Below are 14204 nucleotides of genomic sequence, written 5' to 3' on the forward strand. Positions count from 1 at the left end.
GTAACTTTTACCTGGTGACGGTAGTCAAGGTCACCTTGTGAGTCTTTACCTGAAGAAAGGTTCTCAAATGAAAATTAAGAAACTGTAATCTGGAATCTCTTTCCTTATTGACTGTGCAAATGGCTATCTACTTCTCTTCCTGATAGAGAAGAAATGGCCAACCTCCATTCCAGCCTTCTGGACCCTGGCATGGTTTGGAAACTAGATTTTCTATGTCACTGAGGGAAGCGTAGGAAGACAAATTATCCAGGGCAGAGATGCTGGATGAGAGATGATTCCCCAGGATATAGAAAAGATCTTTTGTTTTTGGCTTAGCATAATGAGATTACAATGAATTCTTATAAAGTCAAAGGAAAAAAAAATTCCCACAGAGGCTAAGAAAATCAGACATGTGCACATACCATGTCAATGGATTAGCCTGCAGACCAGAAAGTCTCATTAATTTATGTTCCATGTCGTCCGCAAGTTGCGCCTTTGATACTGGTTCCCCAAATCTGCTTCTCCTGCAGGCTTGGCTGACCTCTCCCACCTCCCTCTCCTAGGCTTAGCTTCCTCAGAAACAGGTTGTGGATTAGCAACATCTCACCCCTGCACATAGCCCTCCCCCCCCAATCCAGGCTCCACGTCCTTCCTCTCCCTGGTTCTTCTCCAGTCCCATGCTGATGGTCTGGATCAGAAATGGAATGAAGGAATGGAAGGACCTTCTGAGCATGCTCCCACCCTCTTACTTAAATTCCCAGATGCCATTGCTTCTCATCCAGAACAGATGGAGCCCAAAGAATAATCACAGTACAAGAGAACAGAGGCCTACTGCAGTGTTCGTGTCTTGTGGATGCTAGCACTCTGTAATTCTAATGTCTCCCTGAAGGCCATTTCAGTGCAAGGGAATCTCTTCATGTAGCCAAAGATGCCCTTGACAAGATGCTCAAGGTCAGGAATGATGCTCAAGCAAACAACCCCCTAAATTTCAGACCTTGGCTTTGTCTGTTCCTGCTGCTCATTCCAGTTTTATTTCCATACAGAACATAGTGGGGGTGCTGGTGAAGAGGGTAGCAGGGCCTGAGATATGGGGATGGGCGTCGGCTTCTCTTCTCATGTATTTCCCTGATGGCTCTCAAGGCTTCCCTTGGGAGACCACAGAAGGAGCAGAGTAGAGGATGAGGTCTAGAACTTACCGACTTGGCACTTTCCCTCTTCCAGGATCAAGATACTGGAGGACATCCGGAGGCTCACCCAGCCCAGTGACATTATCCACAGAGCCGTCTTCAGTTTGGATGAGCTTTGGTAGGTGGTGTGGTCATTCCTCGGGTGCTGTGGTGAATTCTGCTAATGCCCTCAGGACAGGAGTGCTCCCTGGTGCTAATCCATCCGTATTTGTAGAGTCAGCCTGATGACCCTTCAGGTTTCAGGTCTAGGGGAGAAAGCTCATCTTCAAGGAATGTGAAGCTGTGCCCCAGCCTATCTATGTGACATAGTCACACATTCTCTGGTTTCATTCTAGTCCTTCGCAAGACGCCTCACCCAATTGCTTAAGGTTCTTCTCCAAGTTTGAATCGGGAAATCTTCGCAAAGCCATCCAAGTGCGTGAGTAAGTAAGGAAAGTCACAAGAGGGCGGCTCCTGGCAGCGCAGGGGAGGCATGGGGGAGGGAAATCCTCTCTTCCCCCTGGGCAGTGACTTCACATCAGAGGTTTGAGATCAGTCACGGCACAGCCAGGGGGCTGACAGCAGGAGAATTTGCAAACACTGACATTGAAGGGTTTTCAGCTTGACTCACAGATGGAGGCTGTGGCGAGGTGACCCGCAGCTTAGAAGCACCTTCCCAGTGCTGGCTCCCGGTCTCTGGGCGGTGGCTCTGTGTATCCTTGTGGTGCAGGTGTGTATGTAGTAGCACTTTGTGTCCTTGTGGTACCAAATCAGCAAGTGTTGGCTGTGCTGTAGTCTCTGCACTGGTGCAGGTGTGTTGAGCCCACAGCTGGCTGTGTGGCTGAGAACATTCCTGGGCTCTCTTATCTCATTTTCATTCTGAGGAATACACAATGCCATCCCCATCCTAGCAAAACCCTACCAACAAGTTCTTATTCAAAGAAAAGGATTTCACAGGCCTGTGGTCCCTGGTTGTAGCACTGTACTCTAGACTGGGTGACACACACACACACACAGATAGGGGCCCACTGACTTTGAATGCCGTCGGAATAGCCCTTCCATCTTGCTTGTGCCTCTGCAGGTTTGAGTACGACTTGCTGATCAATGCCGATGTGAGCAGCTGTGAGCACCAGCAGTGGTTCTACTTCAGAGTGAGCGGCATGAGGGCCGCGGTGCGTTACCGCCTCAACATCATCAACTGCGAGAAGTTCAACAGCCAGTTCAATTACGGTAGGTGCTCCTGGCGGTGGGTACTGGAGATTTCTGGCTTAATACTCCAGGAGTGACATGAACACGCAAGGATCTCTGCTTCCACGGGAACTTTGTACCTGTCACAAGAACGTACAAAAGCAAAGTCCCACTGGATAGCTCTGCTTCACCCTTTCAGAACATGCGAGAAAAAGTTAACTTGCTCCACTCGGGCACAGTGGGTGAAACTGTGATCTTTTCCTTCTGTCACAAATTGTCACAAATATGGTGTCTTTACACAGGATACTGAGATCCACAGGTCCAAATCCGTTTCTCTGGGGTGAAGGTGGCATGTCTGCATGGGTGTCCCCTCTCTGGAGGTTTTAGGGAGAATCCAGTCCTCCCCACTCAAGTCTCATTACCTTTGTTCTATCAGCTCATGGCCTTTCCTCCATCTTCAAAGCCAGTAGGATCCCAGCTTCCACTGTCCCTGGATGAAGTTGCTGCTCTTCTTTAGTCAACCTCCGTGTGCCTGGCTTACTTCTAAGGACCCCTGAGATTGCTTTTAGGATTTACCAGCATGACTGGCCCATCTCAGGATCCTGAGCTTGAATTACCTAAGCAGGGCATGTTTGTTCATCTGTAACGTGGACGACATTCACAGTGTCCAGGGATAAACACCCAGAAGCCTCAGAGGTCATTACTCAGCCAGTGCAACTCCTTTCCTTGAGGACTGAGCCCTGGTTTTGTTTCCTGTAGGGATGCAGCCCACACTGTATTCCGTGAAGGAAGCTCTTCTTGGTAGAGCTGGCTGGATACGGACAGGCGAGGAAATCTGTTACTACAAGTGAGTGATGTGGCTCAGTTCTGTTGCCCCTACCCTGTTATCCCTTCTCTGTTTCCTGCTTTCCCCCATGGATGTTACAAGCACCAGCGGCCGTCTGTGTTTGCCTGCTGTCGGAGTCAGCCAACCCACCCCTCAGAGGCACGAGCCTGGTAAAACGGGGCTCACACCTGACTGCGGGAAATATATTTTGATTTGCGGGGAGGAAAGGAAAAGGGAACAGTTTCACTTTATTTGTAGACACGCCCACGTTTAGAACTTGCTGTCAGGTATCAGAACTTGTACAGACTCCATCTGTGATGAAAGCCTCCCCCTCTCAGGTCCATCCCTGCAAACAAGGCCTCGGAGACATTCCAGGCCATTCCTGGACACCAGGCTTCAGTTGACAGAAGTGTAAGGATGTTACTGGGGGACAAATACACTTCGAACACCTTCTGCTGCTGCCAGGGAGTTTTGTGCAAATAAGTACTAATAAAGGAGGGGAGGTTGCAGTGTTCATCTCTGTCTAGTCTCCCATGTCCTCAGTCTGTCCACAAAGTCGTAACAGAACTTAGAGGCATCGTCTTCATGGAAGACATGGATTCCAAGCCTATGGATGGCTTATGGATGCATTTTCCCTCAGATACCTCCAGGAGGTTGGGAAAAGGGTAGGAAGTGTGAGAATGATTTAGAATATGTGCAGCTCACGATTGGTCTACTGTGAGTGTCTTATAACACTCACACTCATATCTCTCAGTTTGCACACTGGGAGGTCGAAGGTCTGTTGCTCTTCTGGTTCCAGGCAGATTTGCCACTGGGACAACGATGCGTTACCAAATCCAGAGCTGAAGCAACAGACGGCTGCTTTCAGGACTTGATTTTTATTTTTATTTTCATGGGGTTTGAATACAGGGCCTGGGTGCCGTCCCTGAGCTCTTTTGCTCACGGCTAGCACTCTACCACTTTGAGCCACAGTGCCACTTCTGGTTTTCTGGTGGTTTGTTGGAGATAAGAGTCTCACGGACCCTCTTGACTGGGCTGGCTTTGAACAGCAGTCCTCAGGTCTCAGCCTTCTGAGTAGCTAGGATTCCAGGCGTGAGCCATCAGTGCCTGGCTAGGCCTTTGATGTTTTGACACCTGTCCACACTATCTTCCTATATTCTTTAGGAGAACAGCAAAATGTTACCATTTCATTTGTCACCTAAGTAGCAAATTATTGCCTAGGCTACTTCCCTGAAAACTCTTGGGACTTCTTTTCTGTCCGAAGATGTTTCGGTTATGAAGCTCACCATCACAAGGAATAAAAATCAGAAGAGCTTCATTTGACTCTCAGTTGCTCTGAAAATAGTTCCAGCCCATTAAGGTGAAAGATCTAACTTCAAGCTGGCTTTAGATCATGAATGTCGTAAGTTTAGATCTCACATGAAGTCTCCTTTGATGGAATGGAAGGCTTTCTTTTAGAAGCCACAGGGATGAGGTCATTTGCCCTGAGAAGGAAGACTCAAGAAACCAAAAAACAAAACAAGCCCCTCCATCCCCCACTGCCCTGGCATCAGGGAAGCCCAGGGTAAGAGCTTTTAGATTCATTAACAAGACAATTTTTCTGTGATTAAAGAACAATAGAGGGATAAGATGAAAACCATGCATGTATAATGTAATTCATTTTTTTCATATGGCAGCCAGGAGAACAACAGTGATGAATGGATAAGATCGCTACATTGTAATGGAGTTTGTTTTACAATTATTTGCCGTATTGTGTGAACATATTTCCAACAAGATGATGTCACAGTGGGGTAGAGATGTGGCAGTCTTGATTCCCTAACACAAAGCAGAGCACATCTCCCTTACACACAAAGCCACCTAGCCGACCTTCTTTTTCCCTTCTCCCTGTTCATCATCAACCATCTGTATCAACTTTATTATACTACCTTTCATTTTTTTCCCTACCACATTAATATGGGAGACATTTACCTCCTTGTTTCGTGTGTGTCAGTAAAAACATGTGGGAACACCATTGCACGTGGTGTTAAATTGTTAAATTTCCTGGGCTTACAGCCACATTTCAGGGAATGCTGAGATGTCACCACAGGAAGACCTGTGAGCTGTGGTGCCTGGGCATCCCTCTATGAGACTGAAAGGAGGGCCTGGAGCAAATGGCTTTGTGGAATCAGTGATCACCTGGTTTTACGAGGGTATCACTGTCAGTTGTCACACGCGCCCTGCACTCTGGGATTCCCCTATAAATTATGTGTAAAGAAATATCCCTGGCATCGATACGGGGTGAGGGTAATGGGTCCATACCACTCCATCTGGATTGTTAGCTGGGATGGGGTGGCCTCACACCGACTTTGGGCCTAAGGTAGCCTTCACGTGTGATTCCCAGCTCTTTCTGTTTTTTGAGTAGCTAGATTATGGGCACGAGCCACCACTCCCGGCCTCAACTGGAAGCTTCCAAGCTGAATGTCAAAATTCACTGAATTTTCTATTTTATGAGGTTTAATTTAACTTAGAAAATATAATCTCTCTCTCTCTCTCTCTCTCTCTCTCTCTCTCTCTCTCTCTCTCTCTCTCTCACACACACACACACACACACACACACACACACACACACACACACACACACAGCTAAAAGCAAATAATAGGAGGCGTGAGTTAGTCCCGCTCTTTCCTAAGGAAATTTCCCCTTCAGGCCATGTGACTTACCTGTGGGATGGAAAACCACTAATGTGGAACTTAATGCCATCCATCTAGAATAGATGGATAAACCGTGGACAGTTTAATTTTCTTCTTATTACTTACATATTTATACATTTCAGGAGATTTTTCTCGCCCTCATACTTCTTCCCTGTGCACGGTTGATTTCCTACCCGTGCTGGGGAAGAAACAGCTTTCTCTTCTGTCCTCCAGCTCCCATTCATCTTGAAGAACATTCTGGAAGAAAATTTACTCCTTCCCCCTCCTACCCCCGATTTTCTTCTTGCCTCTCATGAAAGTCGGCAAGGACACGTTTTGAGGTTTTCTTGTTCTCCCTGGGTTGTCTACTTTCCGGTGGCCCTGCTTTCCCAGCTGACAGGCAGAGCCGCTCCCTGTTCAGCCCAGAGGACAGGCATCTGTTCACTCCATGTGACTCTCCTCACATCCACCCCCACTCGAGAGGAGGCAAAACCGCTCCCTCATGAAGGTGGATGTCCTGCCGCCACCCATCCTGCCACTGGGTCTCGGGAGAGAGGCTTGATGCTCTGCGATAGAATATTAGGGAAAAGGGGAGTTGGCTGAACAGAGAGGCGGGAAAGGATGACCCTTGCACATCTGATTGGAAGGGAAGGGACGCTGTCGTGCAGCATCCTTCTGTCTCTCCGCATCGTGTGCTGCTTTCAAGAAAATAACAACAAAGACCAACTCCTGGGTGGATCGCCCTGTGTCATAGATAAATTGAATTGTTGCCAGCCATGTGTTTCACTCTAGAGAGATGGATCAGACATTTCTCCATAAAGAAGAGGATCACAGAGGGGGTGGGGGGGAGTCTGAGGCTCTCCGAAGAAGGGAGTGTGTTGAAGGTCAAGTCTAACTCTTGAGCTGCCTTTGCCACCGTATGGCCGCCAAGAGACCCGAGTGGGAAAAATCTAATATTACCTTCAGGGTCAGCCAGAGTTTAGACCCTAGATTAGGGTTGTAACTGAATTTCCTTGAGCCAAAGCTCATTTGAAATGAGGTGTTAACCAGTTTTCTTCAGTTCCAGCCTTGTATGTTACCCTGGAGCCACTGGCTTGTCTGTGGAGAAGGAACACCACCAAACTCAGGGCTGACATGAGAGCGGGCGGACAAGGAAGAGTTCATGGTGTCACATACTGTTTACATCCTTTCAGTCCAGTCACAGACACCCTGGAAGCTCTAAAGCCAAGAATGAGCTCCGGTGATTTCTCTTTGTTTGTCACGAGAACTGCTTGATTTGGTTGGAGAAAGTGCTTAGGGCACACACAGAAGTTTCATCATCTTTCTGTCTTTCTTGCTGTGTGTCTTTCCAGCCAAGAAGGGTCCCTGGTATATGCGTCACCAGTGGGAAATAGCTGGGCCAGGCTCCAGGTGGTAGAACTGATAAGACGATTGGGCAGAGAGGTCCCCCACCCAATTCTTTGCTTTCCAAATTTCATCCACAGAAGTGTTTCCCTGTGCCAGCCCTTGTCCGTGTAAGGCAGGGAGTGGATGGTATCTAGGGACCTTGAGGATCCGTCTTTAACCTTCTCCCTCTCACCCTGTCTTTGTTTTCTTTCTCCAGGAACCATTACTGCCAGCGCACAGCCTTGGCAGGGGGAGCAGGCGTGAAGCACTACTACACCCTCACCTTCTCCATCACCTTCCCGCACGGCGAGGACCACTGCTACCTGGCCTACCATTATCCCTACACCTACAGCTCCCTCATGGTAAGGCGACCTCAGCCTGTGGCAGGAAGGCATTCCTTGAGGGGGTTTCCCTGGAGAATGTTGTAGAGACCCAGGCGTCTTGGGTGGGCAGGGGTTGAGGAGGAAGAAGTGCCTTCCCTTAGGGAGTCAGGCTTTGTCTTCCCTGATTGATGACTCCCTGTGTGTCTCCTAGATAGGGGGTGAGGCTGAGTCAAGACGAGGTGACATCTGAAACCCAGGTGGTCTACACGTTGAGGGTGGGAGATGGAGGCCTATGAGGAGGGGGAGGTCTGTCTTTAAAAGGTCCTCAAGTGAAGCCTGAGGCATGGTGGCCTGGAATGGTAGACATCCATGCAAATCCAAAGTGCCTCTCGCTGAGCAAGCTTGAGCAGAAGGCAAGACAGACAGAAAATCCCCTGACTCTCATGGAGCAAGCAGTCCCTGTAACATCTCCAAGGGGATCCGCAGCCATAGCCTGGAAGCTTCCGGAAGGATCCAGGGAGGACAAGAAGGGCGGAAGAAGAGCACACAGATCCACTAGCTGTGGCTTTTTTTCTTTTTAATTTGGGGAAGAATAGTTGAGACTGTAAGTTCACATCCTAATGTTCTGGAAGGCTCCATTGAAAATCTCATTTGAGGCAATTTTGAGTAAACAGATGGCTTGTGTCAATTTTAAAATGAAAGAACAATTCCTCTTCCCTTTGCTCTTTCATGGGTATCCAGAAGAGGATTCATGATCTACCGTATCTTCTACCAAATACTTTTATCCTTTTCATTAATGCCACATGTTCTTAGTATATACATAATGGTGTATATGCGTGTGTGTGTGTGTGTGTGTGTGTGTGTATCACTTCGCCCGAAGAAGTGCCATTTTTATTTTTAAGACTGTGAAAAGGAGTTGGGAAAGATAAAAATCACAAGCATTCATTCCCTTCAAAATGAATGTTCAGGTATAAATACAAGTTTTCCATCTTCAACCAACCACTTGGCTAAGTGCTCCATAAGAATGCATCTGTCCTTCTCTCCATATGTTATTTGGCCCAGAGAGAAAGTTCTGTAGGTTTTCCAGATTGCCGGAAACACACAACTGGTATTATTTGTGTACCAAATAACGGAAGGGTTCACAGTGTTAATCAGAAAAGTGTACATCACACTGTATGCTGAAACAAGCTATGTGGGTTATTAAACATGTGTTGCCTTTGGAGAGAGAGGGAAAGAGTGAGCAGGAGAGATTCATGGCCTCCTTCCACAGCTATTTTCACAGTCTCTCCTGTGAGATCCCGCAGGTAAGGGCATGTGCCTGGGAGAAGGTTCTGTGTAGAATGTGTGTTTCATTTGCCTTTCCCACTAGGGGCAGGGACCCGAGGTGTGTGATGCCGTTCTGGTCACTTGTTGGAATTTCTTAGACCCTGCTGAGATTCTTGGTGACAGCCTAACACATTAGAATTCAAAAGGAGTTTGGGGAAGTTGTCTGATTTGTCCTTCACACATGCCGATGCAGAAATCGAGACGGAATAGTCCTCACATCTGACTAACGGCCACGTGGGGGGATCCGACCACTGACTGGTCTTCCTTTTTCAGAGGAAGTTCTGAAGTTTCTGGTCGTGTCACCACAGCTGTACGTGATGGGTGCGCTGTTGTACTTCAGTTGCATAAGCTTGTGTGGTCCTTGAGTGGTGGGATTCTGGGCTTCTGGGGTTGTGGCTGAGCTGAGGGATAATGGTTGTTGCCAAACACAAACCTCTCTCACCCCAAGATGCTCTGGTGGATTCTTGCCGGGTGTCCTTGAAGCCTATAACTCTCTCAGGTAGGCTGGACCCCACTTGGAATTCTTACTTTTGTAGGTTGTGTCAGACCAGAGCACAGGATCTGAAGTTTACAAAGGATAAACAAGCAACTTGGGAGCTAGTGAGGTCAGAGGGGAGATAATTTTGTCTTGAAGAGAAGGCACCAGGAAGGGGATGTCCAGTAAAGCCTCTTCACTCTGAGATGAAGGAGAGAGGCCTGGTCAATTTGTCTTTACTGCCTTGCAACTTCTCCTGGTGACCAGGCAAGTCTGAGGAGTTAACAAGAAAGGAAGACAAGAAACAGAATGCTGGCTCCTAAATGAGTAGAACAGGGCTGGAAAGACCATTTTTCACTTGGAAATGAATATATATATATATATATATATTCTCTGTTTAAGGCTTTGCATTTCTAATTTCTTTACGGTGGTCACTGACTCTGTGACTTCACTGAAAGTCCTCTCCTCCCCACAGACAGAACAAGCACACTGTGTAAAACACACTACTCATTTTTCTTTCTGGATGTGTCCTAAGGAGGAACGTATCTTTTTCTTCCAACAGATCAAGTGATAAATGTGAAGGGTACCCTAAGGGCAGAATTAACAGTGTGTTACTTGAAGGTTAGGCCAAGGGGTGGAAACAGAGGTCCGCGTGAAATTCACCATGTGTAAATCTCTCGTGATGTGGATTGTCTTTAATAATGGCAGACATTTTTATAGCAAAGAAGTTGTACACTGGATGCTTTTTGCCGTGAATATAGTTTTGAAAACTTGAACGAAACCATTAGTAGTCTCTTGTAATGAAGGAATTAGTATCTGGTTCTGTCAAATTAATATCTTCCAGATGTTTATTTCTGTTGGATAATTGCTGAAATTGGGGCATTAAAATCAAGCGAAAAGAAATGGAATATTGTGATCATTTTGAAGCAAACAAAAGGAATTACATGTTAATCAAGCACCTCGAGGTACTGGTAACTGAGATGACTGGTAAGCGTTGTTAGTACTATTATTTAAGGTACCAGAGTTGTGGTATTGATAATAACTGGTAGTCTTGATGGAAACCTGGGTTCTAAAACAGCTTTTGATGGTTACCAAGGAGGCAAAGAAATGACATTTCACTGAGAAATGATCACTGCGTAAGCTGGCAGAAGGCAAGGAGAGAGGTATCCGTAGTATCTGTATGCTTAGAGAGTTAAGGTCTTGAAGGGTAGGGCGGAGATTTTTGGTTTTACCAGATATGTATGCCGACTGTGGCCGAGACTCAGTGGTCAGCTCACACAATGAGAAACCCGGTGTGGTGTACAAACATAAATGTGTGTATGTTGGGGTGGGTGAGGGAGAGGCAGATACAGACAGACGACGGAGACAGAGAGAGGAATGTCATGGGTACATGACAGAAATGGTTCGTGTGACAAAGGCAAATATTGACTTACACATGGTAGATCAAAGATACAATGAACAGGTGATGAATCAATGAGAGGGAGATGGATCCTCTCTCTCTGTGTGGTTCAGAAGAGAAGTGAGCAGCCAGTGAAGGTGGTTGATAGTGAGGAAGTGAGCACAAAGCCCATTCTTGGGGAGCCACACCGTGTGTGTAAAGCAAAATGTTCTGCCACAAGTATATCGGATTGCAGGGTTTTGAGCCCGACATAAGGACAAGTGTTGGAATCAGATGGGCCTGAGTTTGAGTCTCGGCTCTGTGTTTCCATGCTCTATAATCACAGAAATTTTTTGTTACTGTGTTTTCTGGGCCCTGTGGCTAGAGGATGCAGACAGGAAAGCATTATGGATATTGTTGTGGCTAGGACTGATTGATGGGTATGTAGAAAGTTTGTAGCAAAAATGCCTATCTTCATCAAGCAGTCGTAGATGCTAACCAGTAGATCATTTATTAACATTAAGATTATTTTCCTTCTTGGACTTAATGGATACACAGTGCACAATTTATAATAAACTTGAAAGTGCACAAAATCCAAATAAGACAGAAAAGAAATAAATGCAAGCATCACTGATGGTTGCCTCAGGGTGTTTGAGTACCATTACTTTTTATTTATTCATTCTTTCAAATAATGTCATGAAGCTTTATTTTTAATGGAAAAATATTAAGTTGTTTTTTACTTTGTGCTTGACAAACCTGTGAACAGATCTCTTTAGTTTCATTATCGCATTTGTTCTTTATTGGGGGAGGGGCAGGAGGAGTTTGGCCTTTGAACGCATGCTTGAACAAGCGTTGAACCTCAGTCATTAACCCTCAGACTACGATTCTCCTCCCTGTGGCTTGTCACAGCTCAGAGAAGTCCCAAGACCATGAACATATTTTCAGATTATTTGAGTCACCATTTCCCAAGTACTTTAGCTGTGAATGGTCTGTCTCCCCCATACCCTGACCCATACCCTGGCCCTTCTCCACACCAGAGCCATGCACGTGAAGAAATACCCCTCCGATGATTTCTTTCTTTAGTCTTGGGACCTGGAAACTTGATGGTAATTAGACGTCAAGCTTCAGTCCGGATTTCCAAACTAAGAGAACATTTCTCTTATGAGCAATGTTCACCTAGAATGGATGGGCACGACAAAGATAATTGACTTAAAATTATATAGTGTCATACAAACCCAGCATTATGCATATCTGCTTAAATAAGAAGCTAGAATTTTGCTTTCCCCAGGATAGCTTAGAAGAGTGGCTGACATTTGAATGGAGTTTTTTTTTTCCATTCTTGTCTCCCTTGTGATACCCAGATGTCTTAATTTCCACCTTGAGGCTTTAATTAATCATTTTTAAATTGATTTTCTATTTAACTTACCAGTTGATTTACTAAGCTTAAGGATGATACTTTTCCTAAGTACTTGTTTTATTTATTTATTTTTGTTGATTCAAAAGCCATTTTTGAATTGGTTGTGGGTGCATGCACGTGCGTATGTGCGTGTGTGCATGCGTGCGTGCATGCGTGTGTGTGTGTGTGTGTGTGTGTGTGTGTGTGTGTGTGTGGTGTGTCTGGTACTAGGACTTAAATTGAGGGGCTCGGGTCCTATTTGGCTATTTTGACCAAGTCTGGTGTTTGACCGCTTTAGCTATGCCTCCACTTCTGGCTTTTTGCTGGTTAATTGGAAATAAGACAGACTTTCTTGACTGTGGCGCCTTTGATCTGTGATCCTCAGATCTCCAGCTCTTGAGGAGCTTGGATCACAGGCGACTGGCAGTTTTTTTTTAATTGCTGTCCAACAATAGGTTTGCAATTTCTGCTTTTTCTTTTTGAAAGTGTTGTAAATTTTAATAGCGCTCTGTAAGGTTCATTATTGTCACAATTTCATGGACACTTGAGAAAATACAGGATGTTCTTTCTGAAGACAAAGCTTGCTATGTATCTGAAAAGAAGTCTTGCTCAAATGTGTTGTGTGAGCTTCCTGTACCCAAGACTGTGGTGCTGGTTTAGAATGTCCCAGTGCTGGCATAATTTTTCTCCGTCTGCTGTTTTGTGTTACATATTTCAATCCCATGTTATTTGATTCTGAAGATTTATGGGCTTTATATGCTCATTGTGAATTGTGCCCTTTATCAAAATAAGATTTTAAATTTCCAGTGAATGCGCTTGATATGGAATACGACTTCGCCACATATCAGTATTGCCTTGCTGGCTTTAATTTATGTTTCTTTATCCGTTTAGTCTCAATATTTCTCCCTTAAAATGCTTCAGTGGAGACAAACTAAATAAAGAGATAATTTAGAAGCATTTCTCATACGTGTCACGCCTCTTTAAAAGTACCTGCTGTGTACGACATGCCTGAGAACTTAGGAAAAGTAATTTGAACATTTTTGTCATTTAATAAGACTGATTAATGTGAGTGTATGATAATACTTTTATTGTTCTTTCTATCATTATGGTTTATGTTCGTTTCCATGCTTCACTGTATTGTCTTTTGTTTTCTTTTGCAGTGTGGACCATATTTTCTTGGGAGCTTTTTGCCCTCGTGTTTATAATTCTAGTATTAATAATCCTTGGTAGTTCTTAAAAAAAATCACAGTTGAGTCTGGATTTCATCCTTGACAATAATAACCAACATTGTTATTCTATGACATGTGCTTTTCACTGCATTACATAATCAAATCATAACAGCCACTGTGTCAGATGGCTAATAGTACTTTATTGTCATTGTTGTTGCTGCTATTAATTTTTTTGCAGCACTTCTCATGGCTGGCATTCTATCCACTTGAGCCATACCTCTACTTCTGATACTTTGCTAGTTAATTTGGATATAAGCAACTTGTAGATTTGCCCAGATTGGCTTCTCATGACTACCACCACAGCGTGGATGTTGTGTTTCGAGCAAAGAATTGGCTGTGTGTAGGATCTTGGCTTTCAGTCCTTCCCATCCTCAAACCCTCAGCTATCCTTCATGTCCTCTGGCTTCTAGTATTTCAGAGGACTTACCGGACAGCATTTTTTTTTTGCACGTGCAGATAGTTTAACAATAGGTTCATTTATGCAGATGCACACACATACTTATCTGCTTTAAAAACAAATCTTAATCACAGGGTGCAAGTTCACTGTGTTCCCTGTTGAGAGCTGGGTTTAGACTCGCCAGGGGACTGGCAAGACCAGGCTTTACCCAGAACGGAGTTCATCCACAAGGAAAGGAACAGCAGAACATACACTGGGAGGACTCCCAGGTCCATTCCCATCCTTCCATTCGGATGGAACGCTGTGGTGGTGAGGTCCTGAGCGACGATGCCTTGTGAGGGAGAATTGAGCCCGTCAGCCCAGGCTGACTTGGTGGGCAGGCGGTGACCCACTAATCTTCAACGCAGGTGTGTCTTGCCAATACCTGGCACTTGTCACTTGACGATCATTTTATAATGAAGTGCC

General features: G+C 45.4%; 1 protein-coding gene across 1 annotated transcript in view; it reads left to right on the top strand.

Annotated features, from left to right (window-relative positions):
• Positions 1-14204, top strand: part of Agbl1 (AGBL carboxypeptidase 1) — a 388588-nt gene that overhangs the window by 148842 nt on the left and 225542 nt on the right. The window contains 5 exon segments of the mRNA XM_090321447.1: positions 1201-1293; positions 1502-1588; positions 2227-2375; positions 3093-3180; positions 7433-7577. Coding sequence (XP_090177573.1) covers positions 1201-1293; positions 1502-1588; positions 2227-2375; positions 3093-3180; positions 7433-7577 — 562 coding nt within the window.

Source organism: Megascapheus bottae, chromosome 30 (genome assembly GCF_031878675.1).
Source record: "Megascapheus bottae isolate mThoBot1 chromosome 30, mThoBot2.hap1, whole genome shotgun sequence".
In the NCBI taxonomy this organism is placed as follows: Eukaryota; Metazoa; Chordata; class Mammalia; order Rodentia; family Geomyidae; genus Megascapheus; species Megascapheus bottae.